Source organism: Rhinopithecus bieti, unplaced genomic scaffold (genome assembly GCF_001698545.2).
Source record: "Rhinopithecus bieti isolate Rb0 unplaced genomic scaffold, ASM169854v2 scaffold_35319, whole genome shotgun sequence".
Classification (NCBI taxonomy): Eukaryota; Metazoa; Chordata; class Mammalia; order Primates; family Cercopithecidae; genus Rhinopithecus; species Rhinopithecus bieti.
The window spans coordinates 711,017-734,355 of NW_016815132.1; the positions used below are offsets into that span (position 1 = coordinate 711,017).

At 38.7% G+C, this 23,339-nt stretch overlaps 1 protein-coding gene across 1 annotated transcript in view; it reads right to left on the reverse strand.

Moving 5' to 3' along the window:
• The window catches only part of BTC (betacellulin), a 53,682-nt gene extending 31,968 nt beyond the window's left edge, over positions 1-21,714 (reverse strand). Inside the window, exon 1 of the mRNA XM_017852979.1 lies at positions 21,290-21,714. Within this exon, the coding sequence (XP_017708468.1) occupies positions 21,290-21,353 (64 nt within the window). The 5' untranslated portion in view covers positions 21,354-21,714. The remainder of the gene's footprint in view (positions 1-21,289) is intronic.
• Between the last annotated feature and the right edge of the window lie 1,625 nt (positions 21,715-23,339).

The window sequence follows — 23,339 nt, forward strand, 5'->3', positions numbered from 1 at the left end:
GTCCTACTTTAGTATGAAATTCCACCCATTTATTTTTTTTTTTTTTTTTTTTTTTTTTTTTTTTTTTTTTTTTTTTTTTTTGAGACAGAACCTTACTCTGTTTCCCAGGCTAGAGGGCAGCGGTGCAATCTCGGCTCACTGCAGCCTCCACCCCCCAGGTTCAAGCGATTCTCATGCCTCAGCCTCCTGAGTAGCTGGGATTATAGGTGCCTGCCACCATGCCTGGCTAATTTTTGTATTTTTAGTAGAGATGGGGTTTCACTGTGTTGACCAGGCTGGTCTTGAACTCCTGACCTCAAGTGATATACCCGTCTCAGCCTCCCCAACTGCCAGGGTTACAGGCACACGCCACCAAGCCTGGGCTGACACACAAATCTTTAAGGTACAGCATAATATGTACAACAACGATGATAATGCAGAAGTAATAGGATAGAGAATCAACTCTGCTTAGTGGCAAAGACTTCATGGAGAAATTGAGATTTGCCATGAGTTCTTAATGAGGAATAAATGATTTTTAAAAGCATCAGTTAATAACTTTTATAAAAAACAAAAAAAAGTGTAAACAAGATAATAATCATAATATGTTAATTGTTTCAGCAGTGGATAATATTTATGTGGTTATAATAATGTCAATATTGATAATTTAACAAAATATGTTCATAAACTCAGGGCCAGTAATTAGCCCACATATACCATATGGGATAACTGGTTGTGACTAATCAGTGTGTGCTGTGCCAGTTCTTAAATGTTTTGAGTATCGGTCCTGGAATTATGAGAGAAGATAAGGTCAGCACATAAAGTCTAAACCTGACAAGTCAAGAAGTAGCATTATAAGGAAATTATTTGCAGTAAACAGTTGAATACCAGAAGAAACATCAAAAAAAGTCAAAAGTGGTTGGTAGAGAGGCAGAAAAGTATGGTGCAAAGATTTGCTATTTATTGTTACAAGCCTCTTAGTACTGATTTTTTAAATTAAAAAATGTATACTTATCATTTTATTAAAATATAATTAATTTTAAGAAAAGGATAAATAAAGTCATAGTTAACCAGGGCATTCTTAAAAAAAAAAAAAAAAAAAAAAAAAGACAAACAACTTGTAGTAAGCAAAAGGAATAACTTGTTAAAAGACATGGCATGAAACAGCACAACTTTTCCTGCTTCTTTGGAGGGTAGGTGGGGATTGTGATGGAAGAGGAGCCTGGCAAGCAAGTAGGCAACAAAAGGCCTAAATGCCATGTGGATTAGTTGGGATTCTGTTATGCAGTTAAGTTGAGACCACTGAAAAGTTTCAAGTGAGAAACAACAGAATCATTTTTTTACTTTTTTCCATTTTGAAAAGGCTACTTTAATATCAGCATGGGTGATTCAGACACACCTAAACCAAGATTGTAGCTCCGGGTATGCAGAAAAGAAGAAAGGCCTATAAGGGATAGCCATAAATGAAATATGAAAGACCTGGTGACTGGAAGTGAAAAAAAGGAGTCTGGGATGACCCCAGAGTTTGCTACTTGAATAACTGTCTGGATTGTGGTACCAATCACAAAGATACAAGGTACACAGAAGGGAAACAGGCTGAGTGTAGAGAGGAATTCAGTTTGGGTCACTGACTTTGAGATGACTATGGCTCATCTAGAAGACAGTAGATGAGGTGTAGATCCAGAACTTTGGAGCAAAGCCAAGCTACAGGTTCTATTTTGGGGAATCATGGAAAATAAACTGGAATTTAATTCCATGAGAATAGACTTCTCAAAAAAAAAGGCAATGTGAAAAGAAAAGGCTGATTAAGGGCAGAATTCTGAAAATCCAGTGAAATAAGAATGTTTAAAGGAACATACATTATTAAAATAATCATCTTTATCAGGGAAAGCATGAATTGTATTTTAAAGAAAATGAAGGAAAATATGATACTCAGCTGTAGAAAACATAGTAAGATTTCCACTCAAAAAGATCACAGGTTATGTTAAAATTTAGAATTAGTAAAAACTAAAAGTTTAAAATTTCCCACCAACTAACTCTCAACTCCCCAGAAATCATCCTCTGGGAAAGTTCATCAAGCCTATATTTAAAATTTCAGCACAGAAATTACAATCTCTTCCAAAATATGCCATTTCAAGGAGACAATTCATCAATTCTTTCAATCATGATCATTCATTCATTCAAAAAAATTAACCACCTACTTCTAAAGCTCTAAATGCTTCTTTATATTGAGCTGGTTTTTTGCCTTCCTGTTATTTTACTCTGCTCTTTGTAGTCACCTAAAATAAGTCTAAGCTCTCTTTTCCTTGACAGATTCTCCTATACTTGAAGCCAGCTATCAAGTCTTCCTGAAAGAATTTCACTTCTTCAGGCTAAACATCCTGGTTCCTTCTATCATATTTTATGGTATCATCAAGACCCCTCACAAGCCTTGTCATCCTGTTCTAAATGCAAAGTCAAAATAAAGTGCCATCCCACATGGTCTGGTAAAGATAGAATAAAGTGGGGCTTTCAGACCCCACACTGGGAGCTCCCCATAACATAGCATCCCTTTTTGCCTGTCACATTAATACCGGGGTTTTATTCTCCTTACCGTAAAATGAAGCTCCTCTATCTTTTACAATGCTGGAAAGCAATGTATTTATGGTTTCCTTTTTTCATTGCTGTAGTTCTGTTTTGTTGCATTTTTTTTTTTACCTTAAGAAAATGGTTTTACACTTTTCCTTTTAAATGCTTTTTTGGTCAGGTTTCACCTATCATTCAAATATTTCACAATCTTTTTGTTGTCTGATTCTTTCATTCAACCTATTGTCCATACCTCTCTGCTTTGCATGACCTGAAGAATTTCTCAGGTGCATTAAAGCAAAAAAAAACAAAATAAAATAATGTTAACTGCATTTGCTAAGTGACTAGAAATTAGTCCCTATTTCTGGGGATAGTTTTAAAATATCAACTCCACTCATAAAATGAAAGACAAAAGGAAAATAAACCCAATTCTACTTCAGTGAATCATGGCTGTATTTACTTTTATGCATTTTGAGATTCTCAAGTTAAATATTACAGAATGTATTAAAAGTATTATCCCCATCAGTCAGCATGGGGAATGAAGTCAGCGTAAACAATACGAGCATTCAAAAAGAGGCAGCCTGACAAGGAGCATGACACGCTGTCTCAAAGTCACTGCTAATGCTGAGGTAAGTAGTACACCAGCTGGGTCAACTATTTAAAAAGATCATATATGACCAACTTAAACACTCATGTATGTTGCATTTGCCTCATCTCTGAGCTGAATTTTCCATTTTTAGAGCCAAGTGCATTTTGTATTTTAAAAATAAATATAATATCACAAAATATCCATTCATTTATATTCTGATGATTCAGGACATCTTCCTAGATACACTCCAAACTTCTACTTATGTATACTAAATCCAGTGATTCCTTGCCAAATTGTGTTATTTAAGATTAGAATCGGCCGGGCGCGGTGGCTCAAGCCTGTAATCCCAGCACTTTGGGAGGCCGAGACGGGCGGATCACACAGGAGATCGAGACCATCCTGGCTAATACGGTGAAACCCCGTCTCTACTAAAGAATACAAAAAACTAGCCGGGCGACGAGGCGGGCGCCTGTAGTCCCAGCCACTTGGGAGGCGGAGGCAGGAGAATGGCGTGAACCTGGGAGGCGGAGCTTGCAGTGAGCTGAGATCCGGCCACCGCACTCCAGCCTGGGCGACAGAGCCAAGAGATTAGAATCACATTTCATGTCTCATTAGAAAATCTAGCTTTAAGTCAAAGAAGAATTTATCAACCTATGAACATAAGCAGAAATCAGAAGAATATTTCATAGTCACGCCACTATAATTTTATTTATATTAAAGAGAAGCAGTGCAGAGTAATGGAGAAAAGGCAGCTTTGGGGTCAAATGGAGCTGTTTTTGAATCCTAGGACCTTTTAAGCACCACATTTATAATTAGGATTGAGTTTCTCAACCACTGAGCTTCAGGGTCCTCTTCTGTAAACTGAGGCCCATAATACCTAACTTACATAGCCTGGCGAAAATTTAGCTGTGTGCTTAAAACAAGGTGGAGGGTAGAAATTATGAATTTTTAACCTAGGTAATGCCTTGCACAGGGTAAGCGCTCAAAAAATAGTAGCTGTAAGTGACCAGAAATAAAAGAACAAAAATTTAAATTACCCTGGTAAGAAACTAGATTCGCAGCCTCGTAAGTGGATATTGACAAATTTCTACATTTATAGTGTGATTTCACTGTGTATAAAATATGTTTCTGATATACACTACGAAAGATGAATACACATATATAGGCATACATTCAACAGTATGCTTTTTCATATGTACTTAATGAGACAAAACTATATCTTGGTCTATCTGCTTGTTCTTTCTAATTTGTGAAAAAAATTTGAAGTTAATGTGCCTCAGCTAATTAATAGGAATATGGCATCTTCTACATGCATAGTTCTTTGTGTTTTCAGAAGAGTTCGGCCAGTGACTCAGCATACCATTTATGTCGGTTGGGATTACTGATTCAGTTGGTTGGTTAAATGATTCAATAATACAAATATAGCTGATAAAGTCAGATCATAGAGAGTAATAACTAAAAATCAAGTGAATTATAAATCATATCTCTAATTTGTAAAAAATAAAGTTTTTAAGTTTAAATCAACACTAGGAGTAAAAGCGATAAGCATTTGGGGAACTTTCTTATTACATCTTCATTGTTAGGAAGAAAACAGAACCTTAAATAAGCATACTATACACGGAGCAATTTCCAAGTCCAAAAAGAGACCCTATCTAATGTGGAGTTTGAAAAAAAAAATAGGGAGTGAAAATATTGTTTAACACTGGGTTTGTGGTTAGCTGAGATGAGAACTGTGAAATGGGTGAAACGTGACAGTGTTCTCCTTTTTTGTTAACTCTTTTCTACTTTTTCTTCTTCTTGTCTTTTGCCCACCTATAAACCATTGTCCTCATTCTGCTTTAACATGGCCCCAAGGAGAACACAATTCTTGAACAGATTTTTCTTTCTAAATGTATTTGCTTTCAAAGCAGACCTGCAAAGAGAGAAATTATTTAACTCAAAAGAAACACTCTAAAATCTAGAGTGTCTCAACCTGGGTTTCCTTGAAAGCAGAACCTGATATACAGACTAAGGGATTACCACTTTATTTGAGAGTTACAAGCTTGGGGTAGTGAGAATAAGGAAGAAAGGAAATGAAGCAAAAAAAAAGGCACAAAACAATAAAATGTGTGCATCTATCATGCAGTGTGTAGTACCAAAGCGAGATGCAGAGAAACACAGAAATTTGCTCAGACAGCAAGTTCACTAATATGTAGGCCGCATGAATGGTTCAAGAAAAAGACTCACACCTTGAAGCAGTCCACTGGAAAAAAAAAATGAAAGAAGGAAGAATGTATCAGACCCAATCACTTTCATCGCCAATTTCCCACTGGACAAAATTCATGCCACTGAGTATTAACTCCGTCTATTCTGACCCCTTGGTGACTGAGAGGCCAGAACTCACACCCTGGGACATGGTGTTTTATCCAAGTCTCAAAGTGGAGCAACCTGGCATGGGGAGGAGCTGACTAAGAGGCAATGAAGGTGGTTGAAAGACTCTTAGGAAGTGCACAATATTTGTGTCCCAACACAGTGAGCAATTTAGGCATCAGTACATCTCCTGGGAAACAGTTTTCCAGGACAAAGAGGGATTTTCCAAGTTCTCTTAAATGATATCTTCTGGAGAACTGCCTATTCTCTAAAACTGAAAGACAGGCTTCTGGGTTTCCAGGGCCAACATGGGAAGCAGAGACAGGAGCAAAGAAAAAAAAGAAGAGGGTCTTTACAAATAGTGTATGTTCATTCAAATTCAGAAAAATAAAATATGAACTCCTTCTTCCTCCAACGTAAAACTCTATTCTGAATTGGTAGAAATAATATCTTGATGTTTAGGAAAGGCTAAAAGTGATTGATAATATGGTTTTCAACTCATAAAAGTACTTCACAATCTTATATTTTTACAACCCAGAAGGGAAAGTAATTTAACAACCTGTCATATACAAACTAATTCAGGTATCTGAAAACTGTCAACATGACAATGCCTTTGCCGGTAAATCACCACTTTTTTTTACTATTACCGTTATTAAATTTGTGACAAATTGATTGAGTGACTAAATTTAGTAGGAACTCCAAAATAACCTGAAGCCAGTTTCTCAGAAATCATCAGTTGTCAAAATTTGACTTTTTGATTCCCATTCCTTTATAGTAAGGCCAAACCAGGCAGTTAGACATTGTGACAATTTGAATGAAAAGTTTTGGGCTAACTGAATTTCCATAGTAATTCAAAGAGAGGAGGTGAAAGAACCAAGGAAAAAGGACAATTTGTTTTCAAGGAGGATTATCCAAGTGCAAAGTGAGGTGAAACTGTGGCACTGGTTTCTGGATCTAGTGATAACACGGTCTCTGATCCATGAGGAAATAGGCATCAAACGTTAATAATGGTAAAGAAAAGAACATAAGATTTCAGAGTAGATGCTCACCCAACCTGAAAAAGCCCCAGTACTTAAACCCTTTGAATGAGTTAGAGTAAGCCAACACAACTTAGCATTGAATTTATTATCATCTTTATCAATAAAACCATTTGCAGAGACTAGGAATATAAAGAAAGAAAGATTAGGCAGAATATTTTAGGCATCAGGTATTTAGAACATAAATTGTATTGGAATTCCAAAAAGTGGCAATGTGTTAAGTTGGAGAAATCAAAAGAAAAGTTTCACAGAACTTAAAACAGAGGACCAAAGGAAATGACATAGAAATGAGCTTGGTGTCTTTGGGAGACAATGAGTAAAACTGTTCAGCCGGAGTGACGAATTATACAGAAAAGTATTAAGAAACAATGGCCTTCTTGGTGTGTTTGGTGTGACTATGAAACAATTCAATTGATTTTGTTGTGTGGCCTATGAAAAGAAGACTCCTTAAGAAATAGTCACAACACATATTGCCAGAAGCTTCTCAAGGCCTGCCCACCACATCCTGAAAGACAGATTCCCAATTAAGAATCTGACTAGTATAGAAAACCACTCACTAAGTATTTGATAGTGAAGACAACTGCTGTGTGGAAATCACTAAGAGTGAGGTGTGTATTCTTTGTTATGTCTCTGCAAAGGCAAGTGGAAGTGAAGTTTATTATTTTGTGTGTAGTCTCATCTCATATCTCAACCAAACTTCCAATCACTCTTCTGACCCTCCATTGCATGATGATTGTCTTTTACCTAAAAATGAGCAGGGATTTTCCTCACAGAAGTCTTCTATCACAGGATGGCAATGTTACAGATAACTGTCTCCTGATGTAACAATATTTGAAATTTTTGTCAATGTCATTTACCTATTGTAGTTGTGCTTTATTTTTCCCCTTCATAGTAAGCTATCAGTCTGTCATTCTTATTTTAATAGATGGTAAGATCTGAAATATGCAATGTCTTTAACACAAAAACTAAGCCTGGGGCATAGAATTCCAAGACGAGGACCTATATTCCAAGATGAGGACCACAAGAGAACACAGTTACTGAATTCAGTTTTGGGGGAAAAACTCAATTGTCTTTTTAAAAATTCTTCATTATTGGTTTCCCAGATTCCAAGTGGCCTGTGTCTTCTGTCCTTCCCAGGGAAATCTACTGAGAGTTTCTTATTCTGAAATTTTATCTTTCAACCTCAAAAACATTGCCAAAGTGCAGTAATATCATCCTGTACTCATAAGAACCTAAGAAAACTTGATGGTCATAGCCCACTCCCTACCCACCTTAAGAATCACCTTTACACAACTCCATTTATGTACCATCCAGACCACGTGTGTGTACAGGCAGGGGAAGCTCACCACATCCCAAGGCAACTGGCTCCACTTTTTTCAAAGCTCCATTTGGGAAAAAAATTCTTCCAAATGAAGGTAAGTGCTGCCTTCCCGGAATTTTAGGTCACTAATGTAAGCTGTATTCTCTGAACTATACAGGCGAAACCTTGGTTGAAATGACTTTTCACATATTTGAAGTTGATTCTCATAAGCAAATCTTGTCTCTTTTCCATCCACAACCCCAATTTCTATTCTCTCAGTCGAGTGTGTGTGTGTGTGTGAGTGTGTGTGTGTGTCTTCAGTTACCAATAATCTCTTGTCTCTTGTCTTTCAAGAGCACCAATAATTTCCTCATAGCTCACTCAAGAGTGGCCTCTTCTTTAGCCTCATCCTCCTTCACATCCACATTAGAGTATTTGATATGGTTGACTTTCCCAAATCTTCCATCTAAAATCTACCCCTATTCTTGGCTTCCTACTTATCCTCTCCTTTTTACTCAGCTTCGCCAGCTCTTTTGCTGACTCCTACACCATAAATATGTTGCCACAAATAATCTACCTCTGTCTTCTTTTTTTTCACTATTTTTGTTGCGGTAAAATACATATAACAAAAAATGTATTATCCTAACCTTTTTTAAGGTATCATTAAATACATCCACATTGTGCAACCATCACCACCATGCATCTCCAGAATTCTTTTCATCTTGCAAAACTAAAACTCTATAACCATTAAATGATAACACCTTACTTGCCCCTCCTCCCAGCCCCTATTCTGCTTTCCATCTCTGCGACTTTGTCTCCGTCATAGACATGACCAAAAAGTCAAAGTGATTTTCGATTTTTGTAATGTCACATAATCTCACAAAACATCCATGGAATCAATATTTGATCAAACATTTACTGAGGATTTATTGCATGCCAGGCACTGTGCTAGACCCTGAAATTATAATCAGTGAAATGATTCAGGTATATTTCCAGCCCTATTTTCTTTTTTTTCATTTTAAGTTCAGGGGTACATGTGCAGGATATAAAGGTTTGTTACATAGGTAAACATGTACCATAGTAGTTTACTACACACATCATCCCATCACCTAGGTATTAAGTTCAACGTCCATTAGCTGTTCTTCTTGATGCTCTCCCTATCCCCCAACAGGCCCCAGTGTGCGTTGTTACCCACCATGTGTCCTTGTGTTCGCATCATTCAGCTTCCGCTTATAAGTGAGAACAATGGTGTTTGGTCTTCTTTTCCTGCATTAGTTTGCTGAAGATAATGGCTTCCAACTTTTTCATGTCCATGCAAAGGACATGATCTCATTCCTTTTTATGGCTTCATAGTATTCCATGGTATATATGTACCACATTTTATTTATCCAGTCTATCATTGATGGGCATTTAGGCTGATTCCATATCTTTGCTATTCTGAATACTGCTGCACTGAACATATGCATGCATGTATCTTTATAGTAGAATACTTTATATTCCTTTGGGTATATACCCAGTAATAGAATTGCTGGGTTAAATGGTAGCTCTGCCTCTAGGTCTTTGAGGGATAGCCAGACTGTCTTCCACAATGGTTAAACTACTTTACACTCCCACCAACAGTGTAAAAGCATTCCCTTTTCTCTGCAACTCCACCAGCATCTGTAGTTTTTTGACTTCTTAATAATAGCCAATCTGACTGGTGTGAAAATGGTATCTCATTGTGGTTTTGATTCGCATTTCTCTAATGATCAGTGATGTTGAGTTTTTTTTCATATGTTTCTTGGCCATGTGTATGTATTTTGAGAAGTGCCTGTTCATGTCCTTTTCCCATTTTTTAATGTGGCTGTTTGTTTTCTTCTTGTAGATTTTCTTAAGTTCCTTGTAGATTCTGGATATTAGACCTTTGTCAGATTGGTAGATTGCAAAATTTTTCTCCCATTCTGCAAGTTATCTGTTCAGTCTGATAATAGTTTCTATTGCTGTGCAGAGGCTCTTTAGTTAAATTAGATCCCATATGTCAATGTTTGCTTTTGTTGCAATTGCTTTTGGTGTTTTTGTCATGAAATCTTTGTCCATGCCATTGTCCTGAATGGTATTACCTAGATTTTCTTCTAGAGGTTTTATAGTTTTGGGTTTCACATTTAAGTATTGAAGCCATCTTGAGTTATTTTTTGTATATAGTGTAAAGAAGATGTCTAGTTTCAATTTTCTGCATATAACTAGCCAGTTCTCCCAGCACCATTTATTAAATAAGGAATCTGTTCCCTATTGCTTGTTTTTGTCAGGTTTGTTGAGGATCAGATGGTTGTATCTGTGTGGTCTTATCTCTGATTTCCCTATTCTCTTCCATTGGTCTATGTGTCTGTTCTTGTACCAGTACCATGCTGTTTTGGTTACAGTAGTCTTGCAGTATAGTTTGAAGTTGAGTAGAATGATGCCTCCAGCTTTGTACTTTTTGTTTAGGAATGTCTTGGGGTTGTTTGGCTCTCTATCTTTTTTTTTTTTTTTTTTTGGTACCATATGAATTTTAAAATAGTTTTTTCTAATTCTGTGAAGAATGTCAATGGTAGTTTAATGGGAATAGCACTGAATCTATAAATTACATTGGGCAGCATGAACATTGTCATGATACTGATTCTTGCTGTCCATGAGCATGGAATGTTTTCCCATTTGTGTCCTCTCTGATTTCTTTGAGCAGTGGTTTGTAGTTCTCCCTAAAGATGTCCTTCACTTCCTTTGTTAGCTATATTTCTAGGTATTTTACTCTTTTTGTGGCAAATTGTGAATGGGAGTTCATTCCTGATTTGGCTCTTGGATTGACTGTTGTTGGTGTATACGAATGCTAGGGATTAGGCCAATGTGGTGGCTCACTCCTGTAATCCCTACACTTTGGGAGGCCGAGGCAGATGGATCACTTGAGGTCAGGAGTTCGAGACCAGCCTGGCCAACATGATGAAACCCTGTCTCTACTTAAATACAAAAATTAGCTGGGTATAGTGTCGGGCACCTATAATCCCAGCTACTTGGAGGCTGAAGCAGGAAAACTGCTTGAACCTGGGAAGCAGAGGTTGCAGTGAGCCAAGATAGTGCCACGGCACTCCAGCCTGGTTGACAGAGCGAGATTCCCTCTCAAAAAAAAAAAAAAAAAAAGGCTAGGAATTTTTGCACATTGATTTTGTAACCTGGGCCTGCTGAAGTTGCTTATCAGCTTAATAAGCTTTTGGACTGAGACAATGGAGTTTTCTACATATAGGATCCTGTCATCTGCAAACAAAGATAATTCAACTTCCTCTCTTCCTACTTGCATACTCTTTATTTCTTTCTCTGGCCAGAACATCAAATACTATGTTGAGTAAGAGTGGTGAGAGATGGCATCCTTGTCTTGTGCTGCTTTCTGAGGGGAATGCTTGCAGTTTTGCCCATTCAGTATGATACTGGCTGTGGGTTTGTCATATATGGCTCTTACTGCTTTCATGTATGTTCTTTCAATACCAGTTTATTGAGAGTTTTTAACACGAAGGGATGTTGAATTTTACCAAAGGCCTTTCTGCATCTATTGAGATAATCATGTGGTTTTTGTCTTTAGTTCTGTTTATATGATGAGTCAAATTTATTGATTTGCATATGTTGAACTAACCTTGCATCCCAGAGATGAAGCCAACTTGGTTGTAGTGGATAAGCTTTTTGATGTGCTGCTGGATTTGGTTTGCCGGTTTTTTGTTGATTTTTGCATTGATGTTCATCAAGGATATTGGCCTGAAGTTTTCTTTTTTTGTTTTGTATCTCTGCCAGGTTTGGTATCAGGATGATGCTGGCCTTATAGAATGAGTTAGGAAGTAATCCCTCCTTTTTAATTTTTTGGAATAGTTTCAGTTGAAATGGTACCAAGTCGTCTTTGTACCTCTGGTAGAATTCAGCCATCAATCTATCAGGTCCTGGGCTTTTCTTGGTTGACAGGCTATTTATTACTGCTTAAATTTCAGAACTCATTATTGGTCTGTTCAGGGATTCAATTTCTTCCTGAGTTAGTCTTGGGAAGATGTATGTGTCCAGGAATTTATCCATTTATCTTAGATTTTCTAGTTTATGTTCATAGAGGTGTTTATAGTATTCTCTGATGTTTGTTTGTAGTTCTGTGGGTCAGTGGTGATATCTCCCTTATCATTTCTGATTGTGTTTATTTGATTCTTCTCTCTTTTCTTCTTTATTAGTCTAGCTAGCTATTTTATTAATTTTTTCAAAAACCAGTTTCTGGATGTATTGATTTCTTGAAGGGTTTTGCGTGTCTCTATCTCCTTCAGCTCAGCTCTGATCTTGGGTATTTTTTTGTCTTCTGCTGGCTTTGGGGTTTGTTTGCTCTTGGTTCTCTAGTTCTTTTTGTTGTAATGTTAGGGTGTTAACTTGAGATCTTTCTAGATTTTTGATGTGTCAAGTCCTATTTTCTAAGCAGGTGAATAGCTAAACTGGCTAGTAATTGGAATTTCCTGCAGTATGTTTTTTTTGTAATAAACTTTTTATTTTGGAAAAATTTTATATTCACAGAAAAGTTGCAAAGTGCAGGGAATTCTCACACACCCTTTACCCACTTTCAGCTTCCTCTAATGTTATCATCATATTTACGGTGGTAAATTTATCAGGACTAAGAAAAAACTGTCACCTCACACACATAGTTCTCCTAAAGCGAGAACCTTGGGCAAGTTGCTTAATCCCTTTGTGTTTCATATCCTACTCTATAAATGGGAATAATAATGATATCAACCTAGCTCCTGTGTTAGATAAATGTTATGTGGATGAAATGAATTATTATGGTCTTAGAACAGGGCCTCTCACATATTACACAACTGTTCTGCTATTATTTTTATTGTGAAGATTAAATGAGATAATGGGTAGCAAAATGCTTTTACAATTATAACCTTCCCCAAAATGTAAGTAACTATGTTGATACTCTGTAGAGAAGGTCAAGGAGATACCTGAATATGTAGTAACATCCTGTGCCTGTCACCCTAAGAGATGAGACCTGTTGAGTGTCAGAAACCCAGATGGCATTTCAGTAGGAAGGTGATCGTGAACAAGTCAAGTGTAAGTGTCCTGTAAGTGCTTAATTCAGCTCTGATGACAATTTCCTGGTGGTGCTACAGGCTTTCTGCACTAGAAGACAGAGGGAAGCGGTTCTCGCCTATTCTAGTATGGCCTGGACTATGTAGCTCACTCCAAAGGGTAGAGAACAAAGATCCGTGTGTAATGTGCTTAAATTTAACTATTAAAAAATTCAGACAATTGATTGTAATGAAATCTTTATACATAATACTAAATAAGTTAGGGATTCTCAACACTAACAACTCAGGCTGCAGTCAGTCTCTAAAGCAAAGCTATTTCTATTTCTATAGGAGCCACCAAAAGTTTGTTTTTCTGTTTAATACTAAACGTAAACCCATGAATTCAATAACTTGATTACTCACTATTCATGAAAATCATTTCTGTCAAAAACAATTTTAATCACACAAGAGAGAAATATCATCTGACATCTCACAGAATTCAAGGGTATTTTTAAATAAACCACTGGAGAGTGCCCTGAGTTCATTGCCCTTCCCTCCCCAACTTAGACACTTATTTTTAAAGTTTACATTTTGACCGGTAAAATCTGCCCTGAACCAAACATGTAGCAGTCTGAATCCTCAATACAAAACATAAGAAATAGAAGAAATGCTACATGAAAAAGAAAAGTGCTTTTGTGAAAGAATCTGTCGCACTGCTAGCAGCAAGTCCCATATAACAAGGGTTGGAGAAACCTGTCCCTCTACCACATCTCTGAATCTGGGATCAGTGTTTTGCCAACAAGAAACATAAATTTTTTTTTTTACTTTACCTGTTGTCATTTTACTGACTGGGCATCTTCTACCAATAGCCACTTACATTCATTCATTCATTTAATTAATACGTTTTGAGGTCCTACTATGTGTCAGGCACTCCTTATGTAACTCTTCAAAACTAAATAAACAAGTGAGCCGGACGCGGTGGCTCAAGCCTGTAATCCCAGCACTTTGGGAGGCCGAGATGGGCGGATCACAAGGTCAGGAGATCGAGACCATCCTGGCTAATACGGTGAAACCCCGTCTCTACTAAAGAATACAAGAAACTAGCCGGGCGACGAGGCGGGCGCCTGTAGTCCCAGCTACTTGGGAGGCGGAGGCAGGAGAATGGCGTGAACCTGGGAGGCGGAGCTTTCAGTGAGCTGAGATCCGGCCACCGCACTCCAGCCTGGGCGACAGAGCCAGACTCCGTCTCAAAAAAAAAAAAAAAAAAAAAAAGTTAAACAAGTGAATAAATCCACAGTCTTGCAAAGAGGAAAATGTTGTATTAGTAATTCATCCTATTATGCAACTAGCTCATCACTTTAAAACAAGGTGACTGAATATGAATACTGTTAAACTTCTCATCCCCATTTTGTAATTAATACCTCTAGTCTATGAGTCAGGTAAGTAATATACTACATATCCTCAGGAAAGAAAATGTAGAGAATAAATGAAAGTATTTCATGGTTATTTGACCTTGTTTAATTGATGTGAATTAAGATTAAATATCGCATCTCCCTCCAACCATCTAAAAAAGTATTTCATTGTTTCTTTAAATTATAACAATTAGATATACCATTGAAATACTAAGATTTCTTTTTTTAAGATATAAATATGCCTGGAAAGGCTAGCCATTTTGAGCAATATAAAACATATGAATTTTAATCAAATTGCTTTCCTCTTAAATTTGACTTGAGAGCATTCTTGACCAACTTTTGTATAATTTTTTGCAGATCCAGTACCAGCTGGGGTCTGGCACAGCCTAAGATCAGTAAGCATAAAAGCAGGACATGGTAGAGTTGAAAGCACATGCGGAGTCATGAAGATCAGAATTTGAGTTCTAAGCATATACTATGTTTTAGGGAAGCTACTTAATCTTTCACAGTGTTAGTTCCCACATCTGTAAAGTCTTTTTTTTCCCAGGTGCTGTTGTAACCCTAAGATGAACCTGGAGGACCTCCTGATTATGAGCCATCTCCAACCTAAGAAAGCCTAGCAATACATGATTAGGGAACACAGAAAAAGAAACATGAAGCAAACCAGCAAACCAGCAAACCACTCATCTGGACCTTACACAAAAGGTGGGGCCAGCTTGTCCCCAAGCTGTAGGGAATAAGGTAAAAGGAAGTCTAGATATTTCCAGAGTATTTTAATAAATTCCTCAGATAGGAGACCATGTAATATTTTAAGTCTAACTTGTAACAAAAAGCATGAATTTGTCTAAATTATAAAATCCCCTGCCTCCAATTCCCAGGATATCCTACAGAGATAGAACTGTATCAAGAATTCAGGATTCTGACTAATGCCCTCATTTTGGAAATCGTGCTTTCTTAACCAGACATTATTTCCTTCAAAACTGCACAAAGTTAACTTTTTGTTTGAGATATTTGGGTCTACTTACTGCTACACAAAAAAAATGATAACTATTAATTTGTTAATTTGTCCACCTTTTAATTTTTCTCCCATTTTTTCCTTCACCACTACCAAGAAAGAATTGTCACTATTAGTGAATTTCCCCCTAATCTCTGCAGCCCGTAATAAATTCTCCTTTTCTGAGATCATATTTAATCCGTACTATGTAATTTAAACTTCCTTAAGGATTGAACTATTATACAATGCTTCATTTGGAATGAACATTTCTATCCTATGTAAGTCTTTCTAGAAAGACAATAGCTTACACTTAGACTTTTCTCTTTAATGTTTAATACAATTTAGACACACTGTAAACAATATTATACATACTTTAAAATAGTAAAATTAAAATAGTAAAAACTTTTAGGTCTGTCTTCCTCAGTATCACATGTTTAGAAATAATGATAGTACTTTTCATCAACCTGCCAAGTACTGTGCCATGAGCAAAAGAGTTATGCATTTAGTTAAGTTAATATTTTGCTAATGGCGATAGTCAGTAACCACCTTTCACGAACAAAATTCATACCAGGTCAGCCTATTTGGCAAAACCAGAGTCAGCTGCCATCTCAGCAAGGAGCTGTATATCAAAAATAAGTCATCATTAGCAAATCTGAAGACATTAAAGATAGGATACAAAGAGTTCTGGGAGAAAGTGAGTTTCTTACATTTTGATTATCAAAACTAGGAAAGTGTGTGTCAGGGGGAAGGGGAGTGGATGTGACTATGTATGTGAGGAAACAGAATAGTTCACATCAACATCTTTGTGATATGCTCTGAGAAGTCACTGACCTAGAAGGACTTCCTGGACTATCCCCACTGAGATTCATTCATTCAACCAGTATTTATTGAGCACCTACTATATACATAGGAACTGAGCTCTAACTGTAAACAACCCCTGCCGTCATGGAGCTTACATTCTAAGGAAACAATTCAAAGCACTTTTGAAAGCGTGGCCATGGTGGGCAAATTCCTGCCCTATTTTCCTTTGCTTGCCTCCAGTGTTGACTATTATGGCAGTTTCCTTTGATCAAAGTACAAACTCTAACACTCCAATTGGCTTAATAAACACTGACTCTAGTTCTTTTTAGACAAATACCCATGAAATAATTGAAAAGTTATCTGGATATTCACGAAGATAAAATAGTAATAATACATTGAATATTACCTGCCAATTATTCTTCTAAAATCTTTTCCTACATTTTCTCATTTTATCCTCAAAATAATTCTGTGTCTCTAAATGATAGTTACCTTTATTAAAATTCTATAGGTGAGAGAATTACACAAAAGGAGTTTAAGCAGCTTTCTCAATGTTACAAGGCAACCATTACAGAATAACAATATTTATGCATGGCTATCTGTTCGTAAGCATCTGAAGAAATTATTTTGTCCTAAGAAAACTTTCCTAAATTAATGTATTTTTCTTATATATGGAAACAACTCTTGACATTGCATCATCATCCATTCTTCTAAAATGACAGTTTTATTTCTTTTTAATTAAGGTAATTACTTATATAATTCAAATAAATCTGACAACCCGATTTTGACGAGATTTCCTAAAATATTAAAATTACCTTCTAAATATTTTATTTCACTCTGCTAGTGCAGTCTAACTTTTTTGTCTGATATCAATGCTAGGCAAGTGCAGTAAAGCTCTTCATTGCATAAAATTAGGATCAAAATTGGCAGGGGAAGAAGAATCTGTAGAGGCATTTATTTTTTCAAGAGTGGATATGCCTTTTCCTTTTGCAGCTTTATTTTTTACATTTATTGCTTTTTTACAAAACCAGTCAAAATAAAACTTTTTTTGAGGATTTTTATCTATTACCTATTTCATAACTAGCGGGAGCAGGAATTTGAGAAATGAAGGCAACAAAAATCTTCCCATTAATTAGTAGAACCTGATGATATTCGGGAAGTATCCAGAATCAAAATGTCAAAAAATTTTAAGAGGTATTGATAACAATTAATGATTTGTCCTGTGCTTTCCTACTGTCTATTATAATAACTCATGCTTATTCTATGTTTTGGGCACATTTTAAGTGCTTTACATAGTAATGCATTTAATTCACATAATTGCATTGGTCTATTACTATTAGGTTTTACAGGTGAGGAAACTGGGCCAAGTAGGTTTAAGAGACTTGCCCGAAGTTTCAGAGCCAGCAAGTCACAGCACTAGGAGGCCATGCCCCAAAGGTCTGGTTGAAAGTCTACAGGCTTGACCACTACATGACCCTGCCTCAAGATACGCTCTTTTTACCAATTTTCAGTAATTACCATGTGGGTTCTATCAGGGAGACTATAAAGCAATGTCACCCCTTCTCCATCTGCCCAAAGGAGCATCCCCTAGGTGTTGGTGCTCTAAGCAGACTAGAGAATATACAGGAGTCACCCACAAGTTCAAGGATAGAATCAGACTATCAGACTAGGATGTCCAGACTGACACAGGCCAGACTCAGTCCAAAATAAAGCACGTGGTCTGACCAATAGCAACTGAACATTATCAGCCAGGCTAGTTTGGCCCTGAGCTAGGAGAAGCAGGGTTTCCTGGAAGCAAGGAAGAGCCAGGAGTCCAAGAATCTGCCAGAGAATAGCCAGAGCCAGGGATGGCACAAATGTGTGGGTAGGCAGTAGGGGAAGCAAAGGTGTAGGAGACAGCTAGGATGAGCTTACATGCTTTTTAAATAAGTCAGAAGAACTAGTTTCCAGTATTGGTTTTTCCTGTTATACGCAATGTGACATCTCTGCACTTGAGTGTCCTATGTCTCCCTAGATAGGACATTCTGCACTTGAATGTCCTATCTCTCCCTACTTAATTCAGCAACAAATATTTATCTGCTAAGATCTCTTGGGACCAGGAGTTTGAGACCAGACTGGCCAACATGGCAAAATCCCATCTCTTCAATAAATACAAAAATTAGCCAGGTGTGGTGGCGAGTGCCTGTTGTCCCAGCTACTGGAAAGACTGAGACAGGAGGGTCACTTGAGCCCTGGAGGTGGAGGTTGCAGTGAGCTGAGAGATCATGCCACTGTACCTGAGCCTGAGCAAAAGAGTGAGACTCTGTCTCAAAAAAAGAAAAAAAGAAAAAAGAAAAGAAGAAAGAAAGAAAAAGAAAATACAGTAGAGAAATATGAGCCCTTTTGGAAAATCTCATTTTTTGAGAAAGTAAGATTAAATGATTCAGGATTTCTACTGACTTAGAAAACACCTTTAAATGGTTTTAGAAAATAAAACCAAATTAATGCATATAAAGAATATCGATAATGCATAAACATATAATTTATATTTATATTTATATTAAATGTATTTGTACCATATAATCTGCTTATGGTATACATTCTTTTTATATCTCCAAACCCACTTCTGTTTTTATAAAATTTCCCAAAGAAAGTAGTACACAATTTCAATATGTTAGAATGGAAGTTATCCTGTAAAGATCCATCTACTAAATGCCAGATGTATGTAAGAAGCATCTACATTTATAATAGACATAAGCCATTTCTAATTTACATCACATGTTGTGTTGTTTACTTTTTGAAAAGAATGTGACATGGAAAGGGCAACACCATCTAATGAAACCTCTTCATTTTACAAATGAGAAAAACAATGCCCAGAAAGTTGTAACTTACAGACATCTTAGAGTCATGAAATGGCAGAACTGGAACCAGGGCTCATGTCTGCTCAATGCCCACTCTCATTGCATTTCCACCATCTCTCTCTCTCTCTCACACACACACACACACACACCAGTGCCTCATGCATCTTATTGCTCACATTCTTTTCAAAAAGTCAATAGAACAATATGTGACATAATTTAGGAAAGGGACTTAAAAGTAAAGTGTGTATGACAGAAATAGGACCACTTAATGGAAACAGTGATGCCAACAAATTACATCCTTTGGCATTCTGCAAGAAGTAGAGCTTTAAGGGGATCTAGAGACCAAATTCAATTTCCCAAGCCAATCATTTAACAGGAGGGTTGTACATTTAGGTTACCCTGAGTGTACAACAGCACTAAATTAGAGTTTTGCTCTTTGTTTTTCATTTCTGTCTTTTGACAAGTTTTGAGAAGAAAATATTGTGTGATAGTAAAGGGGAAAGAATGTCCATCGACTTTAAATAGTCATTTCTACTATGACACTTCTGCTAAAACATCACCCTAATTTAGGCCCCAATTAGCTCATGCCCATATTACACCTATGAGACAATCAGGTCCTCTGGCCCACAGGCACCCCCCCTCCCTATACTGCACCTCACTGCCGGATTTATCACCTTTAAATCATTGTTTGCATCATATCACTCCCTAGTCAAGCCCTGTGATGGTGTGTGTGTGTAATAGCTTATTGATTCTTTTCCAAATATTCTAATCTGGCTTTTTCAGTTCTTCATAATGTGTTTGCCTCTCAGAAATTCTACTCTTTCCAGTAAAGCACTCTCATTCACATCACCAACCCTTTACTAATTGCTTTTTCCCTGGTCTCTGTTCCCTCTTTCCTCTCTACTATTGCAAACTCTACCCAAGCCTCAAGGCACGCATTTGTGCCCTCCATTTAGCCTTTCCCCACTATTTCAGGCCCCACTGTTGAGCTCTCTCTCCCTTTTCTGATTTCATGAATTTTTCCACAGGTTACACTGCTGGGCTTGCATTTCCAAATTCAGTGTAAGTTCTAGGGCAGGAATCATGCTTTATTTTAGGAATCTCATGAGCCCTTTCCCCACCTCCATTCCTACATACCTCAGCACCTTGCTGACTATGACAGATTCTCAGGGAATATTTTGACTGTTGTACAGTTTAGACATGGTGAAGGAAGAGAACATGCAAGCAATGCTGGCAAAAGCATCAGTACTATTTCTACGGTTAAGTTTCAGCCCCATTGGTCTTCTTCGTGAATGTACACATTCACTCTACCACTAAATTGCTACTGACTCCTTCCTCTTCAGGGTTTGTTAAATAAGTTTATTTTCTCTGACCTTGGTCCTAAGTCTAATCCACCTCCAACCAAGTTCACTGTACCTTTTTAGCCACCTCTCTTACTCCAAGGACACAGTCAAATGAAAGTTTTCATTTAGACTCCCCCTCTTTTTCCTCCATAAGAGGAATTCCCATTCTTTTTCATTTGTGGTGTCCCCTTCCCAGGCTTGAAGGTAGGAGTGATATCGTGGTGACACTTCAGCTGTGGAGACTCTCCTCCTACCACATAAATGCTCCAAACCCAGATTTGTCTACAGCCCAGCTAAGATTAGAAAATGTCACTGGTTTCCCTTCCCTGCCCTGCAAAATGACCATGATGCAGAGAGTGTACTTTGAGGAGTTGGGATTTTTCCTACCTAGAAGCCTTCTCATTACCTTCCCTCGGGGGAGGGGAAGGGGAGGCCTGCTTCCAGCCACATCTGAAGTTCTAGCTCTGCTTTGTGAGTTCTGACTCCTCAGGAGGCAGGAGAGAGCCTCTGGAGGGCTCTAGGCATCCTGCTACTTCTCCTCCCGCTGGCACTGTTTCCTAACGCCAGGTGATCACACCTCCAGTCAAAGAGTTCCCGTTCTTCTGCCTCCTGCAGGATATGCTTCTTGGTCTATACTCCCACGTGAGCTTCTTTAGTGGGTTTCCCTGCTCGCCCCCACCCCGCCCTAACTCGCGGGCACAGCGCCTCACCCCGGTGGACACCCCGCCGGTGCCGTCAGGCCCTCTGCTGTGCGCACAAGGCAACAGCTGGCGGCCTACTTGCAGCACTGGCAGCGAGGACCTCGGAATCGCTTCCGCCCTCGGGCCTCCTCACGCGTCTAGGGACTGCCTCCAACAGGTGCAGCCCCAGGTGCCCAAGTGCCAGATCCTTAACCTCGCGCTCTCCCAGCCTTCAAAGTTCTCCAACCCGCGCCTGCCAGCCCGAGCGCGCCCTCTTGTCCAGATGCCAGCTCGGTTCAGGGTTCGCCCTCCCCGCGACTCCAGCCCCAGACTTTCCTGATGGTTTCCAGTGCCCAGCACGGCCACTTACCCAGGGCAAGGGCCAGGAGCAGTGGCAGGGAGCTGGCGCCGCTGCCCGGGGCGGCCCGGTCCATCAAACCCGCTCTGCGGGGCCGGGCAGTCCCTAGACAAGTCTCCCTCCTTCTTCGCCCCCTTCCCGGGCCTCGGGCGCCTGAGAGGGTGCCTGGAAACTAATCCCGGAGCCAGAAGGAAACGAAACTACTTCCCAGGCTGGCACCCTGGCTACAGGGCAGGGAAACACCCAGGGCGGGCTGCCGGCCGGCTCCGTGAATGTCGCCGGGAGGAGGGAGCCTCCTATTTATCCCCGCTCCTCCTGCACACACCCCGCCAAAGAGGCGCAGGACTTGGTCCTGGGAGCCTCCACGCTGCTCCCACCCAAATTGCCCCACACCCATACCCACACCCAGGGACATATTCGGGCTGCCCTCGGACCAGCTCACCACTCCCCCTGCTGGGTCTCACCTGACTGTTCATTTCCCTCCCCCTTAGAGCGTAAACAAGGTAGGGAGGAAGATGTAAAGAATCCATGTGGAGGGGTGTCCGGGGTGCTCCTCGGGCCTGCAGGCTGACCTAAACTCCTGGAAGCCACCGAGGAAGAGTCAGAGACCCAAAGGTGTTTTGAAATTCTAACTTCCTTTATTTCAGGGGATTGCTAGTGTCATGGAGAAACCATAGTCACCATTCATTGTGGTTGACTTCAGGCATTTGATAATGCAGGCAATTTCAAAAGAGTCATTGTTGCCTTTTAAAGTCTTGAAGCCATAGCGAAACCTTGTCTCTACAAAAAATACAAAGGTAAATTAATAGCCGAGCACCGTAATGTGCACCCTCAGTCCCATCTGTTCCCTGAGGCTGAGGCGAGAGGATCGCTTAAGGCTGGGAGATGGAGGCTGCAATGAGCGGAGATCGAGCCACTTCACTCCAGCCTAGGCGCAAGGGTGAGACACTGTCTCAAAACAATGACAACCAAAAAAAGAAAAAAAAAAGGAACAAAATAGAAAGAAAAGAAAGGAAATGAAAAAAGCCTTCAAGCTAGTGTCTTAGTTTCTAGGTGCATTGTCGTCTAATAATTTGTAAAATTTGGACTCACCAGGACCTACTTTAGAAATTTCATTTTTATTTCTATTTATGAATTTACTCATGTATTCAGTATATTTTCATTTAATTGCACTAAGCACTTTCTGGAACAGAAAGACATCCTCACAGCTTTTTGACAAAGCAAACAGCATCCAATTTTACCTTATGTGGTTAGATATTGCCTCCAAGATAACCAAAACGTACAGCTGTTTTTGTACTGATCTGTGTTCCTCATATAAGATTTATGTGGATAATTATGCCCCTCAGTATAGACATTTTATTTCTATAGCATCCAAAAGTCACATAAGCCTTATTTTACATATGAAATGTAGCTTGGGTGTCTGCTTCTTCCTCGCCGTCCTGTTGTTTAAATTAAATAAATTGTTGTGTATTTTTCTCCCACGAATGACATTTCATTTCAAAACTAATTCAAATCATTTTACTGCCCCAGGCAACTGATATATCCAGTGGAATAAAAAGCAGCTCTTAATTTTCAGAATCCTATTCTAGTCCCGCATGACAGCTCATAAAACGTTGGTAGAGAGGGCAGGCATGAAGTTTAGAGAAACCCTAAGTTGTAAGATGGAAGGTTACTGCACCCCAGCTAAAAAGAGCAGAAACACTGGAAGCCAATGGATTTTGACATCATCTCCCTCCCTCTCAACACTTCCACCCTGCCTTTATCCTTTCTGATATTCTCTCCATCTCCCAGCATCAGTGCCCTAAGTTAAAGTATTTCTTACTCCAAGATAATATTTAGCCTAGCCAACAGCTGCCCTGTTAGCCCCAACAGAATGTTACAATTTTCTTTTCCTTTTTCGTAGATACTAATAAAAAAACAAGTGAGACCTAAACAACAAGTACTAAATGTTTGTTGAGCATTGGAAAATTCCAGGACTTGGTGTAAGTATTCATCATTCATGCCATTCAAGTGGTAAATTAACTTTTTCAGGCCACTAGAATATGAAGTAGTATAATTTAAT